The 16175-nt window shown below is 41.9% G+C and overlaps 1 protein-coding gene across 2 annotated transcripts in view; it reads right to left on the bottom strand.

Moving 5' to 3' along the window:
* Positions 1-13640, bottom strand: part of LAMA2 (laminin subunit alpha 2) — a 456646-nt gene extending 443006 nt beyond the window's left edge. For both annotated transcript variants that reach the window (XM_073337269.1, XM_073337270.1), the window contains exon 1: positions 13521-13640. In XM_073337269.1, coding sequence (XP_073193370.1) covers positions 13521-13614 — 94 coding nt within the window. In that variant the 5' untranslated portion in view covers positions 13615-13640. The remainder of the gene's footprint in view (positions 1-13520) is intronic.
* Positions 13641-16175: the final 2535 nt, after the last annotated feature.

The following is a 16175-nucleotide window of genomic DNA, read 5'->3' as shown; positions in this document are numbered from 1 at the left end:
GAGAACTCCCCTGCCTTACATAGCTCTTGTGTATGGCAGGAACCCTTTGTCTCCCAGTGGAAGAACAATGGCATTCCAACGGGTGGGTCCTGTACCAGGTGACTCAGACCCATGTCTCTGCAGGGCTGGGGCAGCCATTACTTGTAGGCTGTCTGGAGTGTCCACAGGAAGACTAAGCTTTTTCATAATCCATTGTCTCTGCTAATGGCTCATTAGCCCTGTCTGGCTTTTCCATTGTTGTAGCTGAAGGGCTGTTTGAGGTGACACCCAAAGTAACACATTTGAAATATAGATATATAGTTAATATTCTAACTTCAGATACAGAAATGATACAGGCATACAAATTGGATAATCACATTCAATAAATCATAATGTTTCCAATGATATCTTACATGAGCCATCTTGTATAAAGTATATATCTTATGTCATTCATATCATAAGCATATTTTCATAAAGAATATGGAGTGAAACATCACTATTTCAATTACAACACAGAATACAAAGTGTATAGTGCTCACTTTATATTTTATTGGAAATATTTCACTGTAAAAATGATAAACAAAAGAGATAATTTCAATTCACCTCATACAAGTATTGTTGTGCAATCTCTATCATGAAAGTGCAACTTACAAATTTAGATTTTTTTTGTTACATTGCTGCAGTCAAAAACAAAACAACGTAAAACTTTAGAGCCTATAAATCCACTCAGTCCTGCTTCTTGTTCAGCCAATCGCTAGGACAAACAAGTTTGTTTACATTTATGGGAGATAATGCTGCCTGATTCTTATTTACAATATCAAGTGAGAACAGGCATTCGCATGGCACTTTTGCAGCTGGCATTGCAAGGTATTTACATGCCAGATAAGCTAAACATTTGTATGCCCCTTCGCGCTTTGGCCACCATTCCAGTGCTTCCATCAGCTTCCATGCTGATGACACTAGTTAAAAAAAATAAGATGTTAATTAAATTTGACTTAACTCCTTTGGGGAGAATTGTATGTCTCCTGCTCTGTTTTACTTGCATTCTGCCGTATATTTCATGTTATAGTAATCTCTGATGACTCAGCACGTGTTCTTAAAATGAAGAACATTTTCGCTGCCGAGCTTACAAAACACAAAGAAGGTACCAATGTGAGATTTCTAAAGATAGCTAGCTACAGCACTCGAAACAAGGTTTAAGAATGTGAAGTGCCTTCCAAAATCTGAGAGGGATGAGGTGTGGAGCATGCTTTCAGAAGTCTTAAAAGAGCAACACTCCAATACGGAAACTACAGAACCCAAACCACCAAAAAAGAAAATCAACCTTCTGCTGGTGGCAGCTGACTCAGCTGATGAAAATAAACATGCATTGGTCCACACTGCTTTGGATCATTATCAAGCAGAGACCATCACAGCATGGATGCATGACCTCTGGAATGGTAATTGAAGAATGAAGGAACATATGAATCTTTAGTACATCAATATATTTGAAAAAGTAGAAAACATCCAAAAATATTTAAATAAATGATATTCTATTGTTAAACAGCACGATTTATCACACTATGAATTGTGATCAATTTTTTTAATTGCAATTAATTTAATTGTTTGACAGCCCTAGTACTGTAATTAATAAATAATATTTAGCTCTTAATTAGGCTTGGAAAAATTAAATTTATTTATAATCAATGTTGTTTTTTAAGCATTTTTTAAAAATCAATTTAAATTTTCACAGTTGCAGGGAATTATGAGGGGTCAGACAAGAATTATTTAATGACAGTAGCAGCTGGGATTCAAAAAGTTAAAGCTTTATACCATTAAAACACAAACTGTCAACATCTCATGTCAAAACATACAAAGTAAATATCCTGAAGTTTTTACTACTCATTCACTAATCCATTTGTAACAAGCCTAATTCAGATGTCTAAATCACTGGATTCTGACGAAGTTCTCAAACAGCATTTTTCTTACTTTGTCTATCTGTAAATATATTTTCAGTTTGTGTATGTGGTAAAATTGATGTCTACCAGCATTTACTGATAAAAATCTAATCTTTCCCAACCTACTCTTAATATCATGCTTTTCATGTGTAGATCTCAAGGCACATTTCCAATTTATTTTTCTATCATACATGGATCCCTGCCCTCAGATCATGAAGATTCCCATTTCCCATCCCCAAACCTCCTAAGGAGAGGTCCTTCCAATTTCCTTCTCAACCTGTCACTCCCAGCTTCCCTGGGATGACTTCTTCCTGCTTCTCTCTCCTTTCCCATAGTGGTGGTTCTTTTTACCACCTTCAAAGCAGTTTTCCACACTGCTCTGGTGGCTCCACTTTTCATTGCCACCAAAGTAACTGTGCCTATTCCTGAAGCAGTGGAGAATGACAGGATCTTATGTTATAGGCATGAAGTCATACCCCAACTTTGCTTGATTTGTTTGAACATGACTGTGAGTCAAACCCATGAACCCAAGTCAACCAAATACATGCAGGTACTATCATCAATTAGGAGTAGGACAGGGTGTACTAGTAGCATTTGGATAGGATCCTCTAAAAGTATGTTTATTGTTCATTATAAAGTTTCATAAGTGTTCACTGGCATATCTCTGGTACAGCTGTTGCAGACCTTGTAATGACATTAGACTCTGAGTCAGAGATTTTCTGCTGGAGGAATCTGGCAGTGATGTCAGTCCTTGTCAAAATCTTATTGGTGATGAGTAATCTATGCTAAAATAACTGATTGCAATGACAGATGACTTTTTATATATTAATCCTGAGAAGTAATCTTATTACTTGACAGGACAAAAAAAACCCACATATTAATTTAAATTACTTTTCTTGGAAATCCTGTCAATAAAGGGCCTGAGTAAGAACACTGGTGTAATAGCCATTATAATGTTCAAGCTAGCCACAGTTTCACTCCATCTCACACACAGTGCAACAATATTCTAAGAGTTATCAAATTATTTTTGGGTACCTCATCAATTACTATCTGCTCTTCCTGATTGACAAGGCATCCAAGCTGCCATCAGTGAAGTAGGAACCAAGCATCTATGATTGGCTACAGAAACTGGTTTGGAAGGACAATGACGTGCAGTCCCTAGTAGGATGCCTACTATGAACTAGTTTAGTGGCAGCCAGCAAAGGAGTCCCACTGCTGCCTTTAAGACATTCAAATTACAGATTACCAGTCAGTTCTGTCTGTTTATTTTACAATGGAGGGGTGTTTCAGCCTTGACAGCAGCCTCAATTAGTAGTAGTATGTGGGTGTTATCAGAGATATGCTTGGCATGATTCACCCTCGCAAAGCAAGACAAAGCCCCTGCTGCAAAGAGCTTACAGTCTAAAAAGTCAAGTAAAATAAGGGTGGGAGAGATGGAGACAAAACAAAATTGAAACATTTGTTTTATTATACATATATTTGAGGCTCATTAGCATTATCACCGTTGCATTTGGAACTTAGGAGAAAGTCCTGCTGCCTCTATTCAGAATTATGATCTTCTCCAAGTACTGTCAGTCCAAGTAGCCAGATTGACTGTGAAGACATTTGTGGGGGTGGAGTTCCTTCCTTCATTCTGAATTAATTAAAAGCTATTACTGGAGGTTGTAATTGGACACTTATTAACCAAAAGGACAAATTGTCTGAAACTGCACTGTAAATCTCAGGAAGGAGAATCAATCATAGAATTGTACGACTAGAAGGGACCTTGAGAGATCATCTAGTCCAGTCCCCTGCCCTTGAGGCAGGACTAAATATTATCTAGACCATCTCTGACAGGTGTTTGTCTAACCTGATCTTAAAAACCTCCAATGATGGAGATTCCACAACTTTCCTAAGCAATTTGTTCCAGAGCTTAACTAGCTTGACAGTTAGGAAGTTTTTCCAAATGTCCAACCTAAACCGTCTGTGATGCTCTATGATTGAAATGTGACCATGTATAGTAACTCCTCACTTAACATCGTCCCAGTTAACGTTGTTTCGTTGTTGATCTACTAGAGAACATGCTCATTTAAAGTTGCGCAATGCTTCCTTATAACCTTTGTTTGGCAGCCGTCTGCTTTATCCACTGCTTGCAAGAAGAGCAGACCATTGGAGCTAGCAGGTGGGGGCTTAGAACCAGGGTGGGCCAGCAGGCCCCCCCATCAGCTCCCCTAAGTTCCCTGTGCGGCAGCTGCCCAGCAGGCTATGAATTGCTGGGCAATTTGGTTGTCCCGCCCCGCACTGCCATGTGCTGCTCCTGGGAGCCTCCTGCTTGCTATGCAGCGGGTAGCAGGGAAGAGAGGTGCTGATGGCAGGGTGTGTGTCTCTCTCTCACACATGCACCCCCCGGCACTTTGGAAAGTGGAGGGAGTGGTGCACTCCAGTGGGATAGTGTGGGTTCATCATCACATTCAGTTTCCGAGGGAATTTTTGCAGCCACTGCCATGGTCTATTGTGTCTCCTCTCTCTATTCGTACTGCCTTGTAGAGTGTGAGGCTACATTAACATGTTAACCCTTGAGCGCTCAGCCGAGTACAAGTTCATCATTTAGCAGCAAGGCATTCCCTGGGAAATATCTCACCCTCTTCCACCCTCTAACTCCACCCCCACCCTCAACCAAGCTTCACACTCATCATTGCTGTGTACAGTATTAAATTCTTTGTCTAAAACTTACTGTATGTGTGTGTATATATAATGTCTTTTGTCTGGCAAAAAAAGTTTCCCTGGAACCTAAACCCTGCCCTCATTTACATTAATTCTTATAGGGAAATTGGATTTGCTTAACATTGTTTCACTTAAAGTAGCATTTTTCAGGATCATAACTACAACGTTAAGTGAGGAGTTACTATTATTGTTGCTACCACTTTTAGACAGGTTGCAGCAAAACTTGTACAAAGTATATCATGTAAGGTGTCAATGGAAAAGTCATGATTTGCTAAGTATGATTATCCTGTTTGTATGCATGTATTTTTGTATCTGAAGTTATGAATATTGGGTACAGATCTGTATCCCAAATGTTTGTTCGTTCCTGGGGTAACACCCACCAGCCAAAAACCAACATTGAAGCCAGACAGCTTTCTGTCGATGGCCCATCAAAGGCAATTTGCTCTCACAATGGGCCACACAAGAAACTCGTCCCTCCCATCAAGTCTTCCTTTGGACTCCTTAGCCTCCAAGTGGGCAATGGCTGCTCCTATGAGTCATCAAAGCCATGTAAGGGCATGTGACTTGCTCATGTGACCCTAGACTCCATCTTGTGCCTGTAATTTTCTACAAATTTAGATTGTGAGCTTTATTTGGGATAGTAGAATTCCATCCACATGGGAAAGGGCATCTGGAAACATCTCCTTCATTTTCCTTTTAAATTCTCTGGACTGGATTTCTAACAAGGAAGCTCTGAACGAGGACTGATGACCCCCAAGATAATTTGGATAATTTCCAGAGACACTTTTTCAAACTAGCATTTTCTTCCATCACTGCTTCAAACCTGACACAAGAACTTTGCAATCACTTGTATGTATATGATTTCCTTAACCATGTTAACTCTCTACTTCTTTTCTCTTAAAAATAGACCTTTAGATTTTAGTTACTAAAGGATTGGTCACAGCATGATTATTGGGTAAGATCTGAGTTATATATTGACCTGGTTGTGTGGCTGATTTCTTGAGATCAGAAGAAGACTTTGTTTGATAAAACTGGTTTTCAATAATCACTCATCATAAAATCTGGGTGGTGAAATAAGTGCTTAATGCCTAAGGAGATGGTATTTTTTACTTCTTGATAACCAGTGTGATGAGACAGAAATTTACTTTTGTTACTGCCTTGGAGATTCTATCTAATGGTAGAATCTCCCCAAATTGGTGGGTAGTCTGCCCTATTTCTCAGCAGTTTGTCCTGAATCTGGTATTATCAGCTGTGACCCACTGGGGCCCACTGACACCTCCCTTGCTGCCATTTAAGCCCATTGCTTCTTATCCTAGCCTCAGAGGTTAAGAAGACATCAGTGTCTTTTGTTTTCTCTGAATTAGATGACCGGAACCTGCTATGCCTGAAGGATATAAAGAGGAAAGTTGACACTAAAAATCTCCTTCTGAAGTTCTGTACACTAAACAACTATTGCTTCTGGTATCAACAACCTCAAAGAAACCAGTCTATTCAGGGAGTTGTCAACTGCTTCCAAAAGTTTAAAATATGTGTTAATCTCCCAAAGTTCAGTATGTAGTAAAGACACAACGATATATAGTAGCCTTAAGAACATGATTACAAATAGGACAAAGCAAAACTGGTAAAAAATAAGAAAATTCACACTGATTTGTTTTGTGTCCTATGTGTAACCTCAAAAATATCAATTTGAGGGGCAAAAGAATTCAGATTGATTGGCAAGACCCATTTCTAGTCCAAAAATTTGAGCTTTCAAATTTTAACATCTTCAGATTTTCCTCAGAAGCATCATGGCAGTCATCTTTTGTGCTATTGGCTTGTGGAGATAAAACCAGGAAGATTAAACTAAAGCACCAAACTAAAACATACATTTACATTGCCTATGATACACAGACCAGGTCAGGTGGAGGGAAAATACAAAAACACTCCTATGCCATCTTCAAAAGTGGCAAAGGGATCTGTTCCAGTTCCTGTACCCCTGTATCCCTCTACCCATGCTGTGACCAAGAAGGAAAGTTAAGCAGAGGCACTAAGCTAAACTCCAAGAAAGGTATCTGTGGCCAGACCTTTCCAGTGCAAAAGTGAAGACAGCAGACCAGATGATAGCAGTTTCCTCTCACTTTGGAAATGCACTTAGCATGAACAGGCAGTGGAAGACAATGAACAGGCTGAGGATGACTGGGAGCTCCTGCTGCTCATCTAGAGACACAGACCCAACCCATCTCTCTGTAGCCAGAGGCTGATTTCCTATAGCTGGAGGTGCAGATGGACGTTGTAACTTTGGAGGCAGCAGTAGTCAACCCAGGAACCTCCTTTGCTTCACGTCACCAAGAGTGGGCTTCTCCCTCAGCCTTGCCACTCTTTGTGCTACTCTTTCCCTCCTTCCCCTATATTCTCTAGAGATGAAGCAGCTTCCCTTAAGGGGAGGAGGCATGTAGCCTTAATCAACAACTCTGAACAACCAGAGGGAAGCAGTTATGATATGTTCCCTTTAAGGCCACCAAACTGTAATCTAGAACCTTAGTTCTGGTGAAAGTTATTCTAGTGCATGAGCAATTAGTGCTTGGAGCAGACTGCTAGAATTCCTGTAATAAGAACATGAGAGCAGCCATACTAGGTTAGTCCAAAGGTCCATCTAGCCTAGTATCCTGTCTTCCAACAGTGGCCAATGCCAGGTGCCCCAGAGGGAATAAACGGAACAGGGAACTATCAAGTGAACCATCCCGTCGTTCATTCCCAGCTTCTGGCAAACAGAGGCTAGGGATACCATCCCTGCCCATCCTGGCTAATAGCCATTGATGGACATTAATAAAGAGAGGACCATCATTTATCCCACAAGATTCAGCCTCAGACTTGCTTTCTGCACTAAGCAAAACAATAACAACCAATAACAATTGCAGTAATGTGGCAGCAGTAACTAGCTTGTTTCTCATCAGGCTCCCACAGCATCATCTCCTCTGATGGCCTGGAGTTCATTGTTGCAGGAGTATAAACAGGTGCTACATAGGTTCCATTGTGAAAGGAGTTACATGCAGAATGCAAGTTCCCTGACTAATACATGGATGGGACTATAAGAGCTACCACAATGGTGACTCTTGAGGTGGCGGCAACAGGGTCTGGGGTGGTCCTGTGCTGAAACAGCTTCTATGGTTGTTAATAAAGCCAGACCTGAGGAAAGGAACTTGACATGCACTCTAGTTTGGAGCTTTATTTTATCTTCCTTCACTGGTGTTCTGGTCACGGGCAGCTAGTGGAATATTAAGGGAAGGGCATCAAGTGCCGGGGGCATGAAGAGTTAGTGTTTGCCAAATCCAACCATGCCATAGGGCAAGGAGCAAGAAAGAAGCTGGGAGACTGACGGACTTGGGTTTTTCCCTGGACTGAGGTAACTCAAATCCATCTATCTACTGCTTTGAGAAGAAGCTGAACCAGGTTTCCACATGGAATTTGTATTTTGCTCATCCTAGAAATAATCATTTTCAAAAGATTGCTCCAAATGAGTTTGCTCCTCTGTAAGGTCCGTGATGTGAAGTGATCATGGTCTTAAATTTCAGTATCCCAGTGTGAGGAAAATATATACAGTTTCTCACTGATGCCTAGTACATAGAGTTAAAAACATCTAAAGTACTTCTTCACATACCAAATAAGTCATTTTGAAACCCAACGCTTCCAAATAATGTTGCAATAGGAACCAGCAGCAAAGGGGTTAAGTACCATGAAACATATCAGAGCAGGATTAGATCTGTTACAAGATTCTAATATTCTTTGACAGAACAAAATCCTCCAGAGAGAGTATTCTATATCAGAATATAAGGATTGCCCTACTAGGTCAGAGCAATAGTGCATTTAGTTTAGTATTCTGTCTCAAACACCAATCAATACCAGATGCTTCAGAGCCTAAATCCACATAATACTCTGAAGATTTAATATTTGTAATGGGACCTTCATATTAACAGATATATCTGTATCCTTATTAATCCAACTCCCTGAAGTTTCCATGCTTTGGGGCCAGATCCTAACATCTGGGTTCTTTTATTGTGCCCACTGCACTGGTATCTGAGTGCTCATGGGAGTTCTGCACAGAGTGAGCTTGCAGAATTGAACCCATGAACAGGCTGTGTGGCAGTCATTCTATATAAATAGAGTAATAACTTTTCTGAACAGGACAAGGCAAACACAGAACCTTAGCAACAATAAAAACAAGTGGGCAGCCTATCTGATTCTGGATCTGTATAGAGACTAGGGAAAGTTGTTTTCTGTGCTATTGTCAGCAGTCAGGAAGGAGGACAGGTTAGAGATAGCATGCTTGTCCCCTTCCCTAACCCATTCCCAGTAGATAAGAGAAGGCAAAGAGATAATACATGAAGTAGAGTCACAAAAATGCCACTAAATGGTGCTGCATATAGTGACAAAATAATTGTGGGGATCACTGTTACTCTGCATCATTATGCACTGACAGCATCACAATGAAGTGACAGGATACTTTATGGCTCTTTGCAACTCCATTTGATACATTATCCTTTTGCATTCTCCTGTCTACTGGAACTGAGGTGGGGTAGGGGTCAAGCCTGCTATCTCTTACCTTTCCTCCTTCCCGCTGACAGTAGGGGAAAGGAATTCAAGAGACTCCAGGAATCAGCAATGACATGAGACCAGGCAGGCAAAAGAGCTTCCATCAGACTCCAGAAAAGCCATATGTGGTGCCCAAAAGAATGGCATACAACTCTAGAACCACTGACTGAGTATCACTGTTCTACCTCTGTGGCCTCAGTGTGTTTTTCCTGATACTTAATCTATATTTCTCTTTCATTTATTTCTTCCTATTTCATATATGAGACATTGTAGGTAATTTGGACTCAGATTCTGATGCCATTCGTCATGTTCAGGAACACCTTTCTTCACAAATAAGGAGTACAGTGCTCCTCAGCATAAGTATCAGGTTCTGGTCCTTACTGCTTACACCTTTCAGCTATTTGCAGGATTATGTTCACTCCCCAGTAAGACACTTAGTTTTTCAATCTCTCCAAGCTCATAGAGATGTTTGTTGCTCCTTTCTGAATTCCCACCAATTTGTCTATTTCTAATATTCTAGAAGGAGGATGAAGCCCAGTCAGGCTTTAAAAAGGGCTACTGTCTATCTCCTTGGCATTTTTACTTGAATTATAAAATACCCAAACCTACAGGAAATAGCATTGTAAAATACACTTGGGGCAAGTCTACATTACAAAATTAAGTCTACCGAAGTTATGTTAATTTACAGCCTTTGCAGTAATTGAATCAGTTTTACACATTCACACTATACTCCTTGTGTCAGCAGTGCACATCCTCAGCAGGAGTGATTGCACCAATTTATTTGTCAGTGTGGAGCATTGTGGGATGGCTTCTGAAAGGCAGCAATAGTCAATGTAAACAATGCAGTGTTTACACTGACGTGACGTCAACCTAACTACATCAACTTAAGCGCTACGCTTCTCATGGAGGTGGAGCTAAGTCGGTGTTGTGGGAGAGTTATATTGATGGACGTTACATTTTAGTGTAGACACTTACAGAGTCATGTCAATGTAAACTGCCTTGTGTTGACCTAACTCTGTAGTGTAGACCAGGGCTTATTCTGACCCAGACATGATGCTGTTAGTTTATGAGGAATTCTCCAAAAATATTTACTGTTCAGTCTACAGAACAAATAACATCTGTAGCAGAGAACAATACACAAAATTAACTCCAGGTTTCTGACCACAGTAAATCTCCAAGCAACTTAAAATGTAGAATTACATTCATGTTCATATTTGAGGTACAAGATGTTCTTGAACTTTCCATATTGCCCTTTAAAAATGTAAATTCCATGTGACGTCTTAGTGCTGTTTTCCAAACTGTTCAAGACATGTTGAATAGTTTCCTCCTCCCCCCCAAATCTCTCAGATTGCTGCCAAAGTTACACAGTAGCATTAACCATACAGTATTATTCATTAAATAAAGAATTAACTGAAAAAAAACAAACTGTGAACATAAACTTACAAACTTAAGGCCAGTTCTAGTTCCCACTGAAGTCAGTGTTAAAATTCCCACTGATTTCACTGAGATCAGACTTTGGACCTTAAAATCACAGTACAGTTGACTGTATCATTCTTCAGCAGTAGAGGGATCTCTCTATAGTGTGTGAGAACCACCTAGCAGCTGTAGCCCAGCTTAAAAAGAGATTAGGGACAATTACAAATAAAATGGAAAACTGTCAGCCCAGTACTAGAATTCAGCAGTGAGGTCTAAAAGGTCCCATTTTCACTTAGTTTAACATTCCATTACAAGAAGTGCTAGAGTTCCTCTTTGAATTAATGGGACTCATATAGCATAAAACTAACAGTGTGGCAGCCCAAAATAAAGAAGTAGATCAGCAGTTCCCAAACTGTGGGTCAGGACCCCAAAGTGGGTCACAACCCCATTTTAATGGGGGTCACCAGGGCTGGTATTAGACTTCCTAGGGCCGAAGCCCAAGCCCCACCAACCGGGGCCAAATCCAAAGCCTGAGCCCTGCTGCCTGGGACCGAAGCCAAAGCCCGAGGGCTTCAGCCGTGGGCAGCATAGCTCAGGTTACAGGCCTCCCAACTCAGGGCAGTGGGGCTCAGGCAGACTCAGGCTTCGGCCCCTACTCCTGTGGTGGAGTAGTCATTTTTGTTGTCAGAAGGGGGTCGGGGGCAATGAAATCTGAGAACAGCTGAAGTAGATGAAAACCAAAGACTCCCACTTCGTTCCTAAGAAGAAAGTAATGAGCAAGTTTCTTCATCATGGAGGTCAAAAACCCAAGACATGGATTAAAGAAAAACACATTCCCCAGCAATAAGAGATGGTTGGGGGCGGGGAGGAATGAAACCCTGCCAAAATGCATGTTTCTCTGGCTGAGAATTAAATTCTTCGGAGCAAAAGCAAATGACAGTTATGGCAAATGTATGTAGTGCTGTATCTTTACTCTATCTTAAGATCTTCCTTACTCTTCAATATTTACAGTGAGTCATTTTCCAAAAGTAGTCAATATGGCTGGGTGAGATTTCTTGCCTTTGGTTTACTACAACTATTTAAGTTTTACGAAGAAGTTTTAGTCAACTGTCATCTATCTTCACATAGTTAAAGTTAGCATTAAGGAGTCAGCTGTTTGAGACACTTTTTTCTGAGACAATACATCATATTTTATAAAATAGGTGTCAAACCCCTGTACCCAAAACCTGAATGGAGGAAAAAACCCTAGATGAATCTGAAGCTGTGTGTTATTCTCAAGTTAAAGCATGATATCAAGGTCATTTAGGAGCTCATTGTTATTCTAGCTATTTTAATCATAGATTTATTATCACACACTCATGGTATCGCCTTACTGAATTCCTTTTTTTTTTTTTTTTTTTTTTTAGCAGAGCTAAAAATGTTTGGGTACGAAGAACAGGCTCTAAAACTTTTAAAAGTTTGTTTTCTTTAGCTTATTTCTTTTATGTGGCTTTTTATTAAAATTTCTTTTGTATCTGTACATCATCATCATCTTATTTCCACCTATAGTAATACAGACTTAGCAACAAAAAAACAAAACAAAAAAAAAGATTGTCCTTTCATTTTAAAGTTACTAATTAAGCACTGTGTAACTGCAAAATATTACTATAGACACAGCATTTTGGGTACTTGGGAAGGGCATGATCCCATTTCCCTTGAGGTGATATACTCTATTTTAAAAATTACTAGGAGTTTGAACACCACCACCATGTCTTCTAAACTATCATGAAACTACTGCATCAACCTATGATCTTGCTTAAAATTGGAATGCCATATAAAGACTGCATGCATTTACATAGATCTCAATATGTACTTCATTACAATCACAGAGAGATGCCTGTAGATGTAAGTTAGGTGGGGCATGGGCTGGACAGAAGACAGGAGAACTGAAGTCATATTCAAGTTCATCCCTACCAAATCCAATAGAAAACTATGTGAGTATAACAGAAAATATCACACTTTGAGTTACAACTCCTGTATTTGAGAGACAAGGTGGGTAAGGTAATATCTTTTATTGGATCAACTTCTGTTGGTGAGAGAGACAGGCTTTTGAGCCACACAGAGCTCTTCCTCAGGTCTGGGAAAGATACCCCCAGCATCAAAGTGACATACAAGGTGGAACAGTTTGTTAAGCATAGTTACCACATACTGTAAGGGACCTTTCAAGACAGAGTGGCATTAATACCTCTGCAGTCATTGGACAAAAAGAGGGGGTTAGTGAATTACAGATATGGGAGTTCGTGTATTTCTCAAGCTGCAATGATCCCATTCGGTATTGTGTCTGAAATGGTCACTCACAATGTTGGGAACTGTATCTCCCCTATATTTTGAAACGGGAATAAGGAGAAATACTTGGCATGTGGCTTTTTCCTGAAACAGGGATTTGTGTGCGTGTTGTGAGAAGGGGTAGGGAAGGAATTAGTCAGGAATCAGATCTGTTCTCAGCTGGCACGTGAAAGAGCCTTTACTGCACGGTGTGCCTCAAAAGTTGAAGTGTCGGTCAGCCCCGCAGATGGGGGCGGCGGGCTGGGAACCGGACCCAAACCTGCTATGATCAGTACCGGCTGGGAGAGACACGGACAAGCAGCCCGCTGCCACTCGGACCCTGGCGGGCTGCTTCCCCGCTTAACGCACGGACACTTGGAGCCCGACCACCAAGTCTCTCCTCGGCCCACGGGCGATGCCAAGAGTGCTACCCCTGGCGAAACCCCAAGCCTGCCCTGGGGTCCCCTCGGGACTGTCACACCGAGTCCCCGCGTCCGCCGGAGACGGGGGCTGCTGAACTGCGGGCAACGGAGCCCCCTGAGCCTGATGGCGACGCGCTGCCCCGCCGCTCACAGCTCGGCCGCAACTCGCCAGCCCCCAACGCTACGGTACCTCTTTGCTGCGGCGGCTGCGGCTGAGCTTGGCTGCTGCACCGGCTGGCCAGCGCGCCGAGGAGCAGGAGGAGAGACAAGCTTCCCCGTGCCATTGCTCCTGAGCCGCGGCCTCTTCCCCCCGCTCAGCGAGGCGAGTGAGCCGCCGCCTGGGGGAGCGGAGGGAGGAGGCAGAGACCCTGCAGCCTCGGGGCGGGGGAAGAAGACACACCCCTGCCCCCCCCCCCCCCGCAGCCCCTGCTCCGTCCCGCCGGGCGGCCTGCTCCTGCTGCCCCGACGCCGACGGGCGCCCTCCGGCGCGCCAGCCTCCAGCGGAGCTCTCCAGGGCACTGGCTGCGGCGGGTCCGGGCAGGATGGAGGGCTCCAAAAGCAAGGCGAGCCCCAGGAGTGCGGGACCACTGCGAGGCGCGGCCGGAGGCAAAAGCTGATGGCCCCGGGCTCTCACACTGCCTGCCACTCGTCACGCACATCACAGGCGGGCTTTGGGGCCCTCGGGGTGGGATTCCCAGGGGCTACGCCTGGGGCTCCCCTGGCCTCCCCTTCAGCTGGTGCGGAACGTGCTCGCCGCAGCGGAGCGCTCCCCTGCTTCTCCTGGAACCGAGCGCGCTGCCAGGTGAAAACCCAGGTGCTGCCTGACCACGAGTCCAGGCTAAGAGACCGCTTTCTCCTTGAGCCCGCACAGCAGGCGTGACCGCTCTGATGTTTGTCTGTGGCGGATGGGGGAAAAGTTCTCCGGGAAGGGCCCTCAACTCTGGAATTTGCTTCCCCTACTGGGCTTGGGCTGTCCCGGGCCATTTACCATTACAAGATGGTGCAAAGCCCATCTCCAGTCATGTCTCAGAATCATGGACATTAAGGAGGGGAGACCTATCCTGATCATTCTAATCCAGCTCCCTGCCACTTGTGGATTGTTTCCTGTGGTACATGGAGCACTGTATATGCTTGAACTAGCCCCATACAGGGTTAAAGGTCAAATGCTGCTTCACCCGATACAAAGGCTGAGTAAGCAGGCTTTGTATTGGGTGCAGCAGACTTTTAATCCTGTGCAAGCCCCCCCCCCCTTCTCCATCAGCCTTTATTGGGGTATTCCAGTGATGGCTTAATAGCAGAGAATCTGAGAGCTGGAGAGAGGAGTGTTTTCTCTTCAAGTGTGCTCTTCTAATTTTCCTTTTTTTAAATCATTGGAAAATCCTATACCAAAAAGCTACATGAAGAGAAAGTTAAAGTTACCTGGTCAAGCAATCAAAAGTCGGGAAATGCAAGTATATCAGTATGATTTTCCTGCTAGCTTAGACACACATCTGTGTGTACTACTGTATGTATGCCAGAGAGAGCCATGAAAAACATTTATATGAAAATTACAAACTAAACAATACTTACACAGCATTACAAATTAATTACAATGAGTAACTTTCAAAATTTGCTGGCATTGTAAAATCAATTTACAACTGGTTCCCTCTATAGCTAACTGCCTTATCTCCTGAAGTGCACAAAAGGAAGGTTATGAGATTGGATTAAAATAAAATGTATAATACATGGCAGATTATTAAAATTATTAAACTATATACCTTAGAGGGGGAAAAAGAACTCAAAGTCAATTTTGTTGACTTGAATATGTCAAAGACAGGTTAAGACATTCTGACAATGAAAATAGTGTACATATAAAAGTTACTACAAACGTGTATCTGAGGTAGAAAAATGTATAATAGATTGTATTAGAAAAATGGAATTTAATAATGCAACTAGAGACTGCATTATGAGTCATCCACACAAAACTGAGTAGTTAAGATTGCACTTCCTGATGTGAATGCTTACCCATGCATCCATAAAGTTTTAACAGTTTTCTTAATTAATAATCTTCATATTTCACAGATTAATCAATTATATGTATTTGCTCAAGTCAGGCATAAATACACCCTCATATAAGTGTTTATGCACTGAAGTCAATAATCATTATCTGAACTTCCTATGACAGTTCCTGTTTAAATGGAGTTTGGATAATGAATTTGTCAAGCAATGTCATAGACGTGGAAAGTTTGCCATGGACCCACAAATCTGGGTATACCTACTTCAGCTCTCAAAGTCCTTAACTTTTGTTGATAATCTTTTTCAGCCATTTCAGATTCACATTCAAGAGAACACTGTATTTTGCTGACAATAGATTGTACTCTGTTATATCCAACAATACAGCCCATGTGTTTTTCACTATTACTCCACATTTAGTAGAGCTGTTTCTTGTCCTTGCAAAAACTGCTCATTTTGAGGTTTTATCAAAAATAACATGGCTCAAGTATTTGCACTGTTTTGAAAACTCCCATTACTTCTCATACATTCTAGGCATTTTCTCCCAGTAAAATGACAACAGTTATGTTCCTTCAATTGTCAGCCTTTGTCATTCTTAAGAAAACAGAAAACACTCTACCCTCCACTTTCCCATTGATGAGGTAGCAGCATTCTGCAGATCTTACTGGAAAACCCAAATTCAAGACTAGCATTGATAGTTCTGCCACTGAAAGTTTATTGCTTTGTAGCAACAGTGTATGTAATTAGTGGCATGCTGGGAGAAAATTAGTCAGACCAATCTAGCATATTCTCACTGTCACATTTTAGTCTAAGAGCTTTATGGGAAGTAATATCTCTTGCTGATCCCTGTCAG

This window comes from Lepidochelys kempii, chromosome 3 (genome assembly GCF_965140285.1).
Source record: "Lepidochelys kempii isolate rLepKem1 chromosome 3, rLepKem1.hap1, whole genome shotgun sequence".
Taxonomy (NCBI): domain Eukaryota; kingdom Metazoa; phylum Chordata; order Testudines; family Cheloniidae; genus Lepidochelys; species Lepidochelys kempii.
Note: the sequence above shows the minus strand (reverse complement) of the source record. Positions and strands in the feature narration are given on the sequence as shown.